The 17,979-nt window shown below is 42.2% G+C and overlaps 1 protein-coding gene across 8 annotated transcripts in view; it reads right to left on the reverse strand.

The window, feature by feature from the left end:
* magi2a (membrane associated guanylate kinase, WW and PDZ domain containing 2a) overlaps positions 1 to 17,979 on the reverse strand; it is a 228,443-nt gene that overhangs the window by 76,483 nt on the left and 133,981 nt on the right. For all 8 annotated transcript variants that reach the window (XM_076992945.1, XM_076992941.1, XM_076992944.1 and 5 more), the window contains exon 3: positions 4,439 to 4,651. In XM_076992945.1, coding sequence (XP_076849060.1) covers positions 4,439 to 4,651 — 213 coding nt within the window. The remainder of the gene's footprint in view (positions 1 to 4,438; positions 4,652 to 17,979) is intronic.

Genomic DNA, 17,979 nt, shown 5'->3' on the forward strand with positions numbered 1-17,979 from the left:
GTGCTGCTACAACAGTGTGTTGGGGAGGTACATGTGTGTGCTACAAAAGTGTGTTGGGGAGGTACATGCGTGTGCTACAACAGTGTGTTGGGGAGGTACATGCGTGTGCTACAAAAGTGTGTTGGGGAGGTACATGCGTGTGCTACAACAGTGTGTTGGGGAGGTACATGTGTGTGCTACAACAGTGTGTTGGGGAGGTACATGTGTGTGCTACAACAGTGTGTTGGGGAGGTACATGTGTGTGCTGCTACAACAGTGTGTTGGGGTGGTACATGCGTGTGCTACAACAGTGTGTTGGGGAGGTACATGCGTGTGCTACAACAGTGTGTTGGGGAGGTACATGCGTGTGCTACAACAGTGTGTTGGGGAGGTACATGTGTGTGCTACAACAGTGTGTTGGGGAGATACATGCGTGTGCTACAACAGTGTGTTGGGGAGGAACATGCGTGTGCTACAACAGTGTGTTGGGGAGGTACATGCGTGTGCTACAACAGTGTGTTGGGGAGGTACATGTGTGTGCTACAACAGTGTGTTGGGGAGGTACATGTGTGTGCTACAACAGTGTGTTGGGGAGGTACATGCGTGTGCTACAACAGTGTGTTGGGGAGGTACATATGTGTGTGCTACAACAGTGTGTTGGGGAGGTACATGCGTGTGCTGCTACAACAGTGTGTTGGGGAGGTACATGCGTGTGCTACAACAGTGTGTTGGGGAGGTACATATGTGTGTGCTACAACAGTGTGTTGGAGAGATACATGCGTGTGCTGCTACAACAGTGTGTTGGGGAGGTACATGCGTGTGCTACAACAGTGTGTTGGGGAGGTACATGTGTGTGCTACAACAGTGTGTTGGGGAGGTACATGCGTGTGCTGCTACAACAGTGTGTTGGGGAGGTACATGCGTGTGCTGCTACAACAGTGTGTTGGGGAGGTACATATGTGTGCTGCTACAACAGTGTGTTGGGGAGGTACATATGTGTGCTGCTACAACAGTGTGTTGGGGAGGTACATGTGTGTGCTGCTACAACAGTGTGTTGGGGAGATACATGTGTGTGCTGCTACAACAGTGTGTTGGGGAGGTACATGCATGTGCTGCTACAACAGTGTGTTGGGGAGGTACATGCGTGTGCTGCTACAACAGTGTGTTGGGGAGATACATGCGTGTGCTGCTACAACAGTGTGTTGGGGAGGTACATGTGTGTGCTACAACAGTGTGTTGGGGAGGTACATGCGTGTGCTGCTACAACAGTGTGTTGGGGAGATACATGCGTGTGCTGCTACAACAGTGTGTTGGGGAGGTACATGCGTGTGCTACAACAGTGTGTTGGGGATCTATCTGCCAGTGTTGCATCAGCTTACTGGGAGTGAATTCTGCCCATGGTCCATCGAGATGCAGGTTGTTTAGGGGGTTTGGATTACTGTGCTGCTCAAACATGAGGTTAACATTGTGTTTTAGATCTTTACACTGAAGCAGCTGGTTTTGCAGCATCTCCCTCAAATTTACACCATCCATCCATCCTTCAGTTTCAACCAGATGACCACAACATGATGCTGCCACCTTCTTATTTCAGTAATGGGCTGAGAATGGTTGAGAAATAGGTGTGTCAAGTGTAGCATTTTGAATTTTGGCCTCAAACCTCCATTTTTGTTTTATCTGACCACAAATTTGACTATTTAAATGGGTCACCTTAATGCTTTCTGGAAACCCCCGGAGATGCATTAATTCTTCAATGTTCTTTTCTTCAGCACTTCTTGGAGCCCAATTTGCTCCTCGTTGATCTAACAGAGCTGAATTTGATTAACAAACACGTGGATATTATTTTGTAGCCTTTTCCCTATTTTGTGCTGGTCTGTATCATTTTCTTAGAATGTTCTTAGGTCTTCATTTTCTCAACTTTCCTTTAGATTTGTGGTCTGATTTGAATTAAGGTGTTTTTTATCCAGAAAAGGTCAACGGTTTTAATGAATCACAAGAAGATTCCAATTATAAAGCAACTGTGCCCTAGTTGGAAAAAATCTCTCAGTTGTTTATGCTTGGGGCTTCCACAGCACAGGGACTGAATACTTACACAAACAGCATTTTTTTCTTGTCACAATATATCCCTTACATGAAACCAGTACAACTTCAGAGTAATTACTTTTGAGGGTCAGTGTTTTTAAAAAAAAAATGTGACAGCCTATAGTATAAAACTGTCACTTGATTATTCTAGTGGCTTTTTAGAGGAATTAATACCTTTGCAAAGCACTAAACAAAGGATTGCAGAAAGAGAGTAGACAAACATATGTAATAATATATACGCAAATATATTCCTATTTTACATTGAAAGCAAGAACTGCACCTGCACACCGGCCCTATTCCACTGAGATCACAGCCTGGGTCCATTTGTGCTGCTCTTAACTGACCACTGACACCTGTTCCCAATGGTCACGTTCACCAGGGTGGACAGAACCACTTCCTGTTACGGGTCACTCCTTGGTACAGTCTTCTTGTTACGGGTACAGTCTTCCTGCAGCCCTGTGAGTCAGACCCTGGTCTTTATCGTTTCCTTCCATGACAGCTGTTTTGTTTCGCGTGCCGGCCGACAGCTGGGTGGGGGCACCGTCACCGGTGGGGGTGGGGGCACCGTCACCGGCTGCATCTTCAAACGGGCTGGAAGTGGTTCTGGTGTTCAGGGGGAGTTTGCTGAAATGCTGCAGGTGTGGTTAAACTTAAGCAGGAGAAGTTCTGTACTCTTGTGTATTGCAAAATTATGTACGTATTGGCTTCTCTGTCTTTAGGCACTGTGTATGCTGACAGTGCTGGGTTGCTAATTCCTTTGGGATTAACAGAATTTGAAGAAACTTTGTCTTAAAAAAAAACACACCGTGTGTTTTCAGGCTAGGTTATTGTTGTTCCCTTTAACCGATTTCTGTCTGTTTGCGTTTATGGTATGTTGCATTAACAACTTAATTACAAAGTGCAACTCTATTACTATTAGTATTTCTATTGTTATATTAATAATTAGAATAAAAAGCAGAATTAATTAAATGATGCATTTACTGTAGATGTTTAAGTGCTTGTAAATGTAACAGCAGTGTGTGTGTGTGTGTGTGTGTGTGTTTGTGTGTGTGTGTGTGTGTGTGTGTGTTTTCAGGCAATGTGTTTTTAGCTTTAGAATCTCCCATATGCCTCTCAGTCTCTACTGCTGAAGAGAATAGCGAATGCACAAGCCGACCTACAGTCACCAAATACAGAGGGAGCTGGTAGAGAATGAGAGAGTGAGACATAGAAAGAAGAACTGGTTGGGATAGAAGGAGATGTGGAGAGTGAGATAGAGCTACTGAGAACATAGGAGAAGAAGATTATAAGAGCTGGATCTGGACACTGGGTGACTCAAAGAGACAAAGGAGAGAGTGTGAGACATACAGAGAAAGAGAGAGAGAGATAGAGTTGGAGAGTTGGAGAGGTGGATTACAAGGGCATGGGAAGAGAAAGAGAGTTAGTGAATGATGTGAGGGGGAGGGCATGAGTAGAGAAAGAGGTAGAGGAACAGAAAGGAGAGAGTGAGTGATGTACCCTCGTTTGAGTCATGGTGCGTGTAGCTCCCGACGGAGAGGAACAGGGAGAAAGAGAGGTTAAAGCACAAGAACTCTGCTACACTGCTGTAGCAATCTGTCTGTCTGTCTCTCTCTCTCTCTCTCTCTGTGTCTCTCTTTCTCTTTCTTGCACTCTTTCTCTGTACATTTTGGTCCTGCTTTGTATTTAATTCAAAGTGACAGATGCCCTGAGTTGTTCATAAAGGCTTTTTCCCTACCGGAGTCAGAACCCCGCCTCTCCTGGTCTCACTCACCACCACACACTGCCTACATTGATTTAGGAGAAAAAGAAAGAAGTGTGTTTATCACCCTGCACCTCTCTCTTCCCTCCCTCTTGCTCCCTCTCTTCTTCCTCTTCAACTTCATCCCTCTGACAAAAGGTTCGGGGAAAGGAGTGTGAAGTGGCTGAAGTCGGGCTGCTGAGGCGGTTGCTAGGCTATCACTCCAACAGCACTGGTTACTGTGCGGTGATCTGGAGCGGAGACGGTCGCTAGGCTACGTGATGCAGCAAGCAGCAGGCGTGAGGGATGGGGGCTTGTCCTCCGCTGTGGGATCACAGGAGGAAGACGCGGCCAGGGATGAAAGACGCAGGGCCCAGAGGAAACATTCCCACCGCATTCTACAACTCCCCCTCCACTGGCCAACACTTCATTAAACCGTCCTGATGCTAGTGTTACACTCCACTCAAGCACTCAATGCAGTTTTCTTTCTCACTGTAAGCATTTTTCCACATTTTCCAGCCATTTAATCAAATGGCTCCATCTCTCTCTCTCTCTCTCTCTCTCTCTCTCTCTCTCTCTCTCTCTCTCTCTCTCTCTCTCTCTCTCTCTCCTCACCAATCTCTGCTCTTGGCAACTCCTTACCTGGTGTGATATTGACTCCGTTACCGTTGATGATGGGCCTCTCCTCCTCCTCTTCCTCAGGAGGGTCAATTCCAGCTTTCTCCATGTTGCTGACGGACTTGTTGCGTCTGCGTTTGCCGCCTGGATTGGGGGCGGAGCCAGGGATCAGCCGCTCGGCCACGTTCAGCAGAGCGCTGGGCTCCGCCGCAGGCTTGGGTGTGCCGTAATAGTTATCTGCAACCAATCACAGGTCAGGAAGTGAGTGACGGATATCCCACTTCCTCCTGGGAAACGACGGAAGGACACCAGGGTAACATTAGGGACTGTCCAAAATAAGCCCATTAGGGGTGTGATGAACATACTTCCTTACCTCCATAGCTCATCTTAAAAACATTTCTTCTGTCAGAAAAACAGTTAATCAAATATAGCTCAGCCTATTTTAAAATATAAACTTAATAGGCCTTAATAAAACAGGCCTAAACCTTCTTAATTATTTTAATCTAATGCAAAATCATTATAATTATTCATCAACAGGCAGTTCAACAATCATTATTCATTTTAGATTTTACATTATTAAATAAACAAATGTATGTGAGGACTGTATATGTATTTTTGCACATATACAATTGTCAAATCTATCTATGTATGAATGTTAGTTTGCTATCTACAACCCAATCACACACTGGGAAATGAGTGCTTGAATCCAATCACAGTAAAGGAAATGCCACAACCCAAGCACCAACAAGAGAGGCTGACACCAATCACCCCCAATCACAGATATATAAATCTGGTGTTATTAAAGGCACAGGGAAGTCTATTCTTTGATGCAAATCTATTTCAAGGCAATTTTCACTCCTCTTACATATATGTGTGTGTGTGTGTGTGTGTGTGTGTGTGTGTGTGTGTGTGTGTGTGTGTGTGTGTGTGTGTGTGCGCATCATGAACTTCATGAAGACTAATGAGGTCTCTACAGTCGTTACGATAATTTTAATAGCTGGCTTATATTTAAAAAATAAAGTGTGTGCATGTACTTGGGTAGGCATGTGTGGGCATATATATTTAGGGGTCCAAGCACCAGCGGTGCTGGAACCCTATTGTAATTGTTCTGATTATTATTATTAGGGGTCCAAGCACCAGCGGTGCTGGAACCCTATTGTAATTGTTCTGATTATTATTATTATTATTATTATTCTTTTTCTCCGCTAAAACGCGTCGTGCAGCCTAAACCGTAAGTCCTACAGACTTCTCCTTTGGCCAACTTGTAGTACTCCTCTCCGCTACTCAGGCGCAACACGCCAGCCCGATCCGACCATAGGTGGCGCTATAGCGCACAAAATCGCATGAAAAAGTTTACACAGGTGTTTCTCCTACACCGTATGTCCTAGAGATAAAATTCAAACTGCATCTGATCAGGCATGAGCTCATCTAAAAAAAGTTCCATTGAAGCTATATGCTCCGCCCCTTACATGTCGAGCTAATTTGCATAATATGCAAATACACACACATTTTTGAGCGCGTACTAGTCCCTGGATTTTTCACATACATGCACATATGTGGTATCCAGGCGCTCACAAGAGTCTGAACTTTAATTGTTATGGAGCCAAAGTGCACATTTCTGCACATGGGCGTGGCCACATGCATCACAAGTCAAAGGTCGAAAAATCCTTCGCCAAAAATGCACATATTCTGCTGTATCTCAGGCATGCTTTGACAGATTCACACCAAATTTCACACACATGTACCTATTGGGTGTCTAGACCGGCACATACATTTTGGCAGACATGCACACCTAGGTGGCGCTATAACGGCCAAAAAACTCTTCTGCCCACACCGATTGGCCAAATAACTCCAAACTTGGTACGCATCATCTATATGCACCTATGACACAGGTCCTTGACCTGCACCATCATATGTCCAATATGGCCGCCGCTATCGACCAATCAGCTTTCAGTACACCTTTCACAAGCTTATCATATGCCAATTAACATGAAACTCACATATTATGTTCATCTACACACCCTCTAATACATATCAAAGTATGACGGGAATTGCACCACTAGGTGGCGCTATACTAGAAATTCCTGAATTACTCCTACATGCTTTCATGTAGAAGGACAATCATGATCTCATATGATTCTATGCAAAATCACTAACAACTTTGTAATTGCAAGTGCTTTGCAAAAAAGTACAGATTTTTGTGTATAATCCAATACATATAATTTACACTTTTCATACTAGTCCTAGGATTTTTACTCCATCACCTCAAATCACATATTATAATATCCAGCAGCATGTGAAATACAAAACTGGTGGAACAAATTCTAAGATTCTTGCAATTTAATATTTTTCATATGCATCACAATGGTACCGTCATGACATATGAACTGCATATTTCAAAAACTCCCCTATATAATGTCTGATTGTTATGAAAATGGACAGACACATTCAGAAGACCACTGAGGTGATATCTGCCAAGTTTGTGCCAAATCCATCCACAAATGGTTGTACTGTGAATATTTTCATTTTCTATGCAGAACATGCATGCAGATCAAAGGTCATTCTTTTCCTCAAAAGAGTTAGAGTTGAGCCTGTAATCCAGTCAGACCCGTTAGCTCAATGGGTAGAGCAATGTGCTCCCAGCCACAATGCACGTGGACAACGGGGGTTCGAATCCCACGTTGGGCAGTATTCCACCATAAGTTTAAAAAGCTGCCATTTAGATTCTGGTTTTTGAGCAGGTACTTCATTCACGAACGTGCTTCATATACTTTCATGTACATTTCATATACCTTTACATGATGTACCAGTGGGTGCGCAAATCTTGCCAAACCTCAGCTTGGACCCCGTAATTGCCGCTTGCGGCTATATTTATTAGGGTTCACACACGTAGTGTGGGAAACCTATTGTAATTGCTCGAATTTTTCTTTTTTCTTCTTATTAGGGGTCCAAGCACCAGCGGTGCTGGAACCCTATTGGTTTTGTTCCGATTATTATTATTATTATTATTATTATTATTCTTCTTTTTCTGCCTTAAAACGCGTCGTGCAGCCTAAACCGTAAGTCCTACAGACTTCTCCTTTGGCCAACTTGTAGTACTCCTCTCCGCTACTCAGGCGCAACACGCCAGCCCGATCCGACCATAGGTGGCGCTATAGCGCACACAAACGCATGAAAAAGTTTAAACAGGTGTTTCTCCTAAACCGTATGTCCTAGAGACAAAATGTAAACTTCATCTGATCAGGCATGTGCTCATCTAAAAAAAGTTCCATTGAAGCCATATGCTCCGCCCCTTACATGTCGAGCTAATTTGCATAACATGCAAATACGCACACATTTTTGAGCGCGAACTAGTCCCTGGATTTTTCACATACATGCACATATGTGGTATCCAGGCGCTCACAAGGGTCTGAACTTTGATTCTAGCAGAGCAAAAGTGCACATTTCTGCACATGGGCGTGGCCACATACCTCACAAGTCAAAGGTCAAAAAATCCCTCGCCAAAAATACACATATTCTGCTATATCTCAGGCATGCTTTCACGTATTCACACCAAATTTCACATACATGCACCTATTGGGTGTCTAGACCTGCACATACATTTTGGCAGACATGCACACCTAGGTGGCGCTATAACGGCCAAAAAACTCTCCTGCCCACACCGATTGGCCAAATAACTCCAAACTTGGTACGCATCATCTATATGCACCTACGGCACAGGTCCTTGACCTGCACCATCATATGTCCAATATGGCCGCCGCTATCGACCAATCAGCTTTCAGTCCGCTAAAATGCATCGTGCAGCCTAATCCGTAACACCTACAGACTTCTCCTTTGGCCAACTTGTAGTACTCCTCTCTGCTACTCAGGCGCAACACGCCAGCTCGATCCGCCCATAGGTGGCGCTATAGAGCGCAAAAAATTGTCACGCCTATACCGTATGTCATAAACAAAAAATTCCAATTGCATCTGATCAGTCATCTTCCATTCTACAAAAAATAAATTTGAAGCCATTAGCTCCGCCCCTTATATTTCGAGCTAATTTGCATAATATGCAAATACACACACATTTTTGAGCGCGAACTAGTCCCTGGATTTTTCACATACATGCACATATGTGGTATCAAAATGTTCAGAAGAGTCTGAACTTTGATTCTAGCAGAGCAAAAGTGCACATTTCCACACATGGGCGTGGCCACATGCCTCACAAGTCAAAGGTAAAAAAATTCTTCGCCAAAAATCTACATAATCTGCTGTATCTCAGGCATGCTTTCACGTATTCACTCCAAATTTCACGCACATGTACCTTTTGGGTGTCTAGACCTGCACATACATTTTGGCAGACATGCACACCTAGGTGGCGCTATAACGGCCAAAAAACTCTCCTGCCCACACCGATTGCCCAAATAACTCCAAACTTTGTACAAACCACCACAAATGGTCGTACTGTGAATATTTTCATTTTCCATGCTGAACATGCATGCTGATGCAAAGGTCATTCTTTTCCTCAAAAGAGCTAGAGTTGAGCCTGTAATCGGGTCAGGCCCATTAGCTCAATGGGTAGAGCAAGGTGCTCCCGGCCGCAATGCATGTGGACAATGGTGGTTCGAATCCTGCGCCGGGCAGCACACCATCATAAGTTTTAAAAGCTGCAATTTAGATTCTGTTTTTTTAGCAGGCACTTCATTCACGAACGTGCTTCATATACTTTCATATACATTTCAAAAACCTTTACATGATGTACCAGTGGGTGCGCAAATCTTGCCAAACCTCAGCTTGGACCCCGTAATTGCCGCTTGCGGCTATATTTATTATTATTATTTTTCTCCGCATAAAACGCATACTGCAGCCTAGACCGTAAGGCCCAGAGACACCAAACTTGGCAGAATGGTGTAGTCTCTTTGCGAGACCGTGCTAAAGTACAGAGACCCACATTGGCCTGATGGTGGCGCTATAGCGCACCATTTTGCGTTTTGGTCCATATCTCCCAAACCGTAGGGCCTAGAAACAAAATTCCACTTCTGATGGATTCCTTGGTTCAAGCCAAACAAAAAAGCCTCAAGAACCATTAAGCTCCGCCTACTTAGATTTTTTGCTAATTTGCATAATATGCAAAACCTACTTTTTTATACTAGTCCCTGGTTTTTCATCCGATCACCACAAGCTTGGTATCAAAATGTTCAGAAGAATCTCATTATCAATATTCCTGGAAAAAATTGTGACATTTGCATACAGTGTCGTTGTGACATGTCAATCAATAGCTCTGGGGCGTGGCCAAATTTACTTAAACAGCTATATCTCAGCAACGCTTTGACGGATCTTCATAAAATTTTAACAGTTGTTAGGGCACATGACTCCGAGGTCATAGGTCAAAGCTGGCCACGATTGTCCAATAGGGGGCGCTATAACATGGGAAAAACTGTTTCTCAGAAACCATTAGTCACATCAAGCCAAAACTTTACAGGCTTCATCAGGGGCCCAAGTGATATCAAGACACACAATGATGACATCATCACTCAAAAAACATGGCCGCCATGAGCCAATTAATTTTTATTTGAATTAATTGGCCATTTGACAGACTTACCATTGGCCAATCAACATGAAACCTCACCACTGTGCATATTTCAGGACTATGTGTCATGCTGTGCAGTTTTAAAACATTTGGCCACTAGGTGGCGCTATTTGTGAAAATCATGCATAACTCCTCCAAATTTTCACTTAGGAACATGCAACTTGTTTCTTTTTATTCCTTGCAGTAGACCTGACAACTTTGCAATTACAAGTCCTATTAAAAAATGCATACTTTTGTCACATTCATCAATTGTTTGAAAATAGCTCTTTAAGAACTAGTCCTAGGAATTTGATCCAATGATGGCAAAAATGGCATAGGCATAATCTGTAGACACTGTAGTTAACTACACATGGAAAAAATTTTGCATTTTTATTTGTCTGATTGGTCAATTTTTCCATTATATCCTTCTGGCCATGCCATAAATGACCTTTATTGCTATAACTCATAAACCATGTAAGTGATCAACTCCCAATTTGAAAGCCTTTTATACACTGAGGTCCCTGTGAGGTATGCCAAGTTTGGTTCAAATTGGCCTGTCGGAGGCGCTACAGTACCCAAAAACCTGAGAAATCATAAAAACTCACGCAGCAATCTTGTTATGCAGAATACAGACAAGTAATGGGGCTTGTATGATTCAGATTAATGAGGTCTATAACATTGCAATAACATCTCATAACAAAAAGTGCACTGCCTGACCAGAAATGAACCTTTTAATTCACCAAAATGTCATTGCATTACTGAGATTAATGAGATATCAGTATGATAGTACTTGGGCTCCATCTAGTGGCCAAACACCGGAACTGACTGAAAACTATTTCTCACATGAAACACCACACAAACACACACAAAGCTGATCTCAGCATGTGATTTAGTTCTGTGATCTGAATAATTTTGCCAATACATATTATTTTGATCCTTTTGGGCCTTTAGTGCCCCAATTGAACCTTTTTTTGCACATTGATTTATTTGTGCATTTTTTCCACTCAAACAGCTTCTTTTCACATTTTGGGGTCTAAAGGACCTTTTGGGCCTCTGCCTATTGAGGCCAAGAAGCCTATTCGTGTGTGAACCCGCCAATTGCCGCTTGCGGCTATATTTATTATTCTTTTTCTCCGCTAAAACGCGTTGTGCAGCCTAAACCGTAAGACCTACAGACTTCTCCTTTGGCCAACTTGTAGTACTCCTCTCCGCTACTCAGGCGCAACACGCCAGCCCGATCCGACCATAGGTGGCGCTATAGCGCACAAAATCGCATGAAAAAGTTTACACAGGTGTTTCTCCTACACCGTATGTCCTAGAGATAAAATTCAAACTGCATCTGATCAGGCATGAGCTCATCTAAAAAAAGTTCCATTGAAGCTATATGCTCCGCCCCTTACATGTCGAGCTAATTTGCATAATATGCAAATACCCACACATTTTTGAGCGCGTACTAGTCCCTGGATTTTTCACATACATGCACATATGTGGTATCCAGGCGCTCACAAGAGTCTGAACTTTAATAGTTATGGAGCCAAAGTGCACATTTCTGCACATGGGCGTGGCCACATGCATCAGAAGTCAAGCGTCGAAAATTCCTTTGCCAAAAATCCACATATTCTGCTGTATCTCAGGCATACTTTCATGTATTCACTCCAAATTTCACACACATGTACCTATTGGGTGTCTAGACCGGCACATACATTTTGGCAGACATGCACACCTAGGTGGCGCTATAACGGCCAAAAAACTCTTCTGCCCACACCGATTGGCCAAATAACTCCAAACTTGGTACGCATCATCTATATGCACCTATGACACAGGTCCTTGACCTGCACCATCATATGTCCAATATGGCCGCCGCTATCGACCAATCAGCTTTCAGTACACCTTTCACAAGCTTATCATATGCCAATCAACATGAAACTCACATATTATGTTCATCTACACACCCTCTAATACATATCAAAGTATGACGGGAATTGCACCACTAGGTGGCGCTATACTAGAAATTCCTGAATTACTCCTACATGCTTTCATGTAGAAGGACAATCATGATCTCATATGATTCTATGCAAAATCACTAACAACTTTGTAATTGCAAGTGCTTTGCAAAAAAGTACAGATTTTTGTGTATAATCCAATACATATAATTTACACTTTTCATACTAGTCCTAGGATTTTCACTCCATCACCTCAAATCACATATTATAATATCCAGCAGCATGTGAAATACAAAACTGGTGGAACAAATTCTAAGATTCTTGCAATTTAATATTTTTCATATGCATCACAATGGTACCGTCATGACATATGAACTGCATATTTCAAAAACTCCCCTATATAATGTCTGATTGTTATGAAAATGGACAGACACATTCAGAAGACCACTGAGGTGATATCTGCCAAGTTTGTGCCAAATCCATCCACAAATGGTTGTACTGTGAATATTTTCATTTTCTATGCAGAACATGCATGCAGATCAAAGGTCATTCTTTTCCTCAAAAGAGTTAGAGTTGAGCCTATTCCAGTCAGACCCATTAGCTCAATGGGTAGAGCAATGTGTTCCCAGCCACAATGCACGTGGACAACGGGGGTTCAAATCCCATGTTGGGCAGTATTCCACCATAAGTTTAAAAAGCTGCCATTTCGATTCTGTTTTTTGAGCAGGTACTTCATTCACGAACGTGCTTCATATACTTTCATGTACATTTCATAAAGCTTTACATAATGTTGTGCCAGTGGGTGCAAAATCTTGCCAAACCTCAGCTTGGACCCCGTAATCGCCGCTTGCGGCTATATTTGTATGTATGTTGGTGTATTTGTGAGACTGAATTAGCATATTTGCCAAAACATGACACCAGCAGTAAGAAGGACATGGGAGTCACTGTTGTAGCACTGACATTCGTTTACATTATTTTATATTTAACAACTGCCACTGGTACTTGGAGGCGGATAAGTTGATTACCTGAGTCAATCTTTCACGATCCTGCCCTTTAGGATTTATATACTTTATATATAAATAAAGTATTTAATTTATATAAGTATTTACATATTTGTATGTAACTGACCTTAATCCAGATTACAGAATAAGTCACATGGTTACAGCCAGTGGACCTATTTGTTTTAAAGATCAAGAATTACAATTACAGTTCAACAGATTCCAGATGTAACATATGCTGACTGATCAAAGTCTTTTGTTTATGCTGTTACATCCACGTTTGGGAAAGTCCCAAAATCAAGGTCTGCTGAAGCCTGCATTCCCAAACGTTCTACAACAGAATCAGAAAGCCCTTTGCAGCGTTAACAACAGAATCAGAAAGCCCTTTGCAGAGATAGCGATATATATATATATATATATATAGAGAGAGAGAGAGAGAGAGAGAGAGAGATGCTTTGGATGCATTTTGTGGTGTTGACCACAGAATCACTGAACAATAACACTGACATGGTAGTGGCATTGAAGTGGATGTTGTGCTACTACAGGAGTTTTTACGTCTTGTCACTGTTGACCTGACAACGAGACCTCCATCCAAAACCATATCCAGCTTACAGTCAGACGTGAAGACTATGAATGTCACCATGACTACAAGGTACATATTCAAAGAAAATATTATTCTAATCTATCGTTAGGATTGCCACACCCCATACTGTTGTCATGGTTTCGCCCTCTGGTGTTGCTGTTCTCATTTTTCTGAATGCCATGTAGTTTTGCTCATTTTGGTTTTCATTTTGGTCCCCAAGGTGAGGTCGCCGTGTGGTTCTGTCTTGGTTTCTTTCTCTGCCCTTGTGTTTCGTATTGTGAATAACTATAACTGCCCTTTACTAGTTTCTGCTGTGTCTTGGTACCCTTCCTTGATCTGTGTATTTATAGCCCGCACACCCCTTTCTCAGCTCTTACTCGTTGTTGGAGTTTCACTGTCATAGATCCCTGGTCTTTGCTTTCTTCAAGTTTTTTCCTTGTAACTAATTGTATTTTGTACGTTTCGTAGGTGGATTGTTTATTGTTGAGTGTTTCGTTCGAGTTCCTGGTTTGCCGTTAGCAAATATAATATATATTTGGGTTGTTGTCCTGTCTCCCGTTTTGTTGATCATGAGTTGTTTAGCTGATGACAGATTTGTCCAAAATAAACACAGCTCATCTCACTGTTTATTCTCTTATGTCTACGTATATTTTTCTTGCTTTTTCACTTCATGTTAAGCCATGTGTAATCAAGCATTTTCCACCCAATGATGTTTCTTTGTGATGTGATTAAACAAATGTGGGCTAAAGTCTATTTTTTTCCAGAACTTAAATAAAATGAGTATGGCGGCTGCTTTGACATTGTGTGACCTCTACTTAGTGTCCTGTGGCCACAGACTAATTTGTACACGCAAAATAAAAATCTGTTTCTTCTTTGGCCTCTTAAGGGCTCTGCACATCAGCAGGACGTAACAAGTAACACAGACTGGAATACAGCACACCAACCTTCTATCTTACATTCAACAATGACATTATTCCCTCATTCAAACATTTGTCAAATCATCCAGAACTTCTCTACCTCTCCTTTTCACCTAACAGACAGTACAGACAAGTTTGTGCATGGCAGAAAGGTCCTCTGTCCCTGCTCTCTTAAGTCTAAATGAGCACAAAAGAACGTGTAAAAAAACAGACATCGGCCAAAAAATACACGAAACATCTCACTCCTCCTGCAGCCCTCACAAGCATCTGCAGTGAACTAATGCAGCCCTGTGGAATCCAGCCCAAGACAGGAGAGAGGCGGAACCAGCACAGAGTCCCAGAGGAGGTACTCCAGACTGTCAAGAAGTGATGAGGTGTGATCTAGGAGAGAGAGGAGCTGGAGGAGGAGGAGGAGGAGGAGGTGAGAGCGGAGCGATGGAGAGATGAAGCTGTTCAGCTCAGGAGTCAAGTCCAAGCAAAAAATCTACATTATAGACTCTTTTAGCATAAACTTTCATGCAATTCTTGATTCAATGGATGTCACTCAGAATGTGGTGGGTCCTACGCATAATTGTAGTCATACTTTAGACTTGGTCTTGTCATTTGGTATTAACATATCCAGTTTAGCCATTCTTTCTCAGAGTGAGGCCGTTTCTGACCACAGCCTCATAACGTACGAGTTGCGTTTGAACAATGGTATTCATACGCCGCCCCGATACCAAATTAAACAAACTATAACACTCGGTACCATAGCCACGCTCACTGATATTTTACAGGGTCTGACAAACACTGATCCACCTGTAGCTCCAAAAGGACTAGAACGTTTCACCGAGCACGTCGAGACTTCTCTTCGTACAACTTTAGACAAGGTTGCGCCATTACGATATAAGAGAGACAATGAGAGAAGAATAACGCCATGGTACAACAAGCATGTACGTGCCGAGCCAATCCTGGACCGTAAATGGCGAAATTCGAAGTTAGAAGTGTATAGACTATCATTGAAAAGCAGTCTTATTGAATATAAGCATGCCCTCCATATGGCAAAATCCTCATACTTATCGGCTTTAATAGAAAAACATAAAAACAATTCAAGACTCCTTTTTAAAACTGTTTCTCTAACTAGGAAAACAAATTGAATCCCTAATCCCACTAGACTGCAGCAGTAGCAATTTTATGAAATTCTTTAATGATAAGGTTGATCAAATTAGGGAAAAAAATTGTCGTACTATCTCAGAGCCCATCAACCTACCAATGCACCTTGACAGATATCTGGTCAGCTCTGATGCTCTTTTAGAGTCCTTCTCCCCAATTGGTCGTGAGGATCTTATTTCATTGGTGGAATCTGCTAAGCCCTCCACATGCATACTAGATGCCGTACAAACCCATCTACTCAAAGAATTACTGCATAGCAATGTAGAACCTTTGCTTACTATAATTAACTATTTTCTGAGCCTAGGCTACATTCCCAAATCATTTAAACTTGCAGTCATCAAGCTGCTAATTAAAAAACCTGGTCTTAATCCCCAGGAACTGTCCAACTTTAGGCCAATCTCTAATCTGTCGTTCATTTCCAAAATTCAAGAGAAAGTAGTTTCTTCACAACTTTCTACTTTCTTACAGACAGAACATGTTGTAACGTTGCTTAAGACGCAGGAGCAGAGGAGGACACAAATGCAGAGTAGAGCACACTTTATAAAAGACTTTACAACTCACATGACAGTATCACATACAACAGCAAACATACTGACAACGTGAAGACAGCTAGGCTTAACGAACGGAGTATACATAGATTAAACCACTGACCATGGACAAGTATCACGAAGGACAAAACACATAGAGCATACAGAACGACAAAACAACGTAATGAACCACGAAGACAGACAGCGAACAAGGAACCTAAATACCATTACTAACGAAGACTAGACAAGATACAGCTGACAAGAGTTAGTAACAAAACAAATCACAATGAACTAATCATGATTGACACGGAAGGCGGAGCCAACTGTGACACATGTCCTAGAGTTATTTCCAAGTTCTGGGTTTAGACCCCACCACAGCACTGAATCTGTGCTGAATAAAGTATTAAATGATCTCCCTCTATGGGACTTAAATTAATATCCTTTGATAAAGGACATGTTTATTTTCTTATAATGTTAGACAGTGCTGCTTTTGACACCATTGACCACAACATTCTACTAAATAGGCTGGAGACACTCATTGGCATAAGACAGGGATGTCAAAGTCAAATGCACCGAGGGCCAAAAAACCAAATTTGCTACAAGCCGAGGGCCGGACTGGTTCAATGTTTATTAAAACATTGAAACGATTGCACATAGCCTATTGAACCAAGACCTAACACAGTGTTTATTATTATTATTACTGTCAGTAATTTCAAGTGAAAAAATTTTTCAACAAGCAAACAGATAAAAACAAACTTCCTTCAAAGAAAACATGTCCTGTACATTAAATGAATAAAGTAATAAAGGTTTGAAAAGTGCTGGAATTTAGGCTAAAGTACTTGAAAATGCTTGAAATTGTAACTACTTCGTTTCACAACAAATATCTGTCTGACTGAACAGTTAACAAATACGAGCCTCTTGTAATTCCAGGACGAAACATGAGAGAACGTGAAGACGTTAAGATTGGGCGTTTTGAAAATAAACAACCATTAAATAATGTGAATAAAAGCTAATTATGTCGAATCATTTCGAATATATGTATAAAAATTTAACTTAATTAAGTTTAACGTGCTGGTGCGCACAACGTTACAAAATTCGAGAGGTGCACGACCTCGCGAATCGACAGCGCGCGACGCCCTCGCCCACGGGCGGAGCCACTGCGATTACGTCATTTTCGCCGAGCGGACCTTTGCCGCTTGTGTGCGCTGCAGTGACTTCGCGGGCTACCGTTGCATTGTGGGGAATGTAGTGTTTGTGCGTGCAAAACACCAGCGGGCGGCTGTGGCCTGCGGGCCGGTTCTAATAGTAATTAAATATCATCCAGGGGGCCATAGATAATCAATTCGCGGGCCGGATCTGGCCCGCGGGCCTTGACTTTGACATATGTGGCATAAGAGGTCAAGCACTCTCCTGGTTCAGGTCCTACCTGACAGATCATTACCAACTTGTAAACAAACATCTAAAAAAATGTTCAGAACATGCAAAGGTAAAATATGGTGTGCCTCAAGGATCTGTATTGGGACCCATATTATTCTCATTGCATATTCTACCACTGAGCACAATCATTCAAAACCATGGTATTAGCTTCCATAGCTAGGCAGATGATACTCAGTTGTATACATCTTCTAATCTGGAAGATATCAGTACAACTCTCAAATTGAGAACTGAATTCAGGACATTAAAAACTGGATGGCATCTAATTTTCTTCTACTAAATTCCGACTGAGTTGTTGATTCTTGGACCCAAAGCTGCTAGAAGCAATTGGTCTGATATTCCTTTTACCCTAGATTGCTTTTCAGTAACACCTAAATCTACTGCAAATAGCTTAGGTGTCATTATTGATTCGGATCATTCATTTGACACACATATGCAGCGTCACTAAAGCTGCCTTTTT

Source organism: Brachyhypopomus gauderio, unplaced genomic scaffold (assembly GCF_052324685.1).
Source record: "Brachyhypopomus gauderio isolate BG-103 unplaced genomic scaffold, BGAUD_0.2 sc100, whole genome shotgun sequence".
NCBI classification, from domain to species: domain Eukaryota; kingdom Metazoa; phylum Chordata; class Actinopteri; order Gymnotiformes; family Hypopomidae; genus Brachyhypopomus; species Brachyhypopomus gauderio.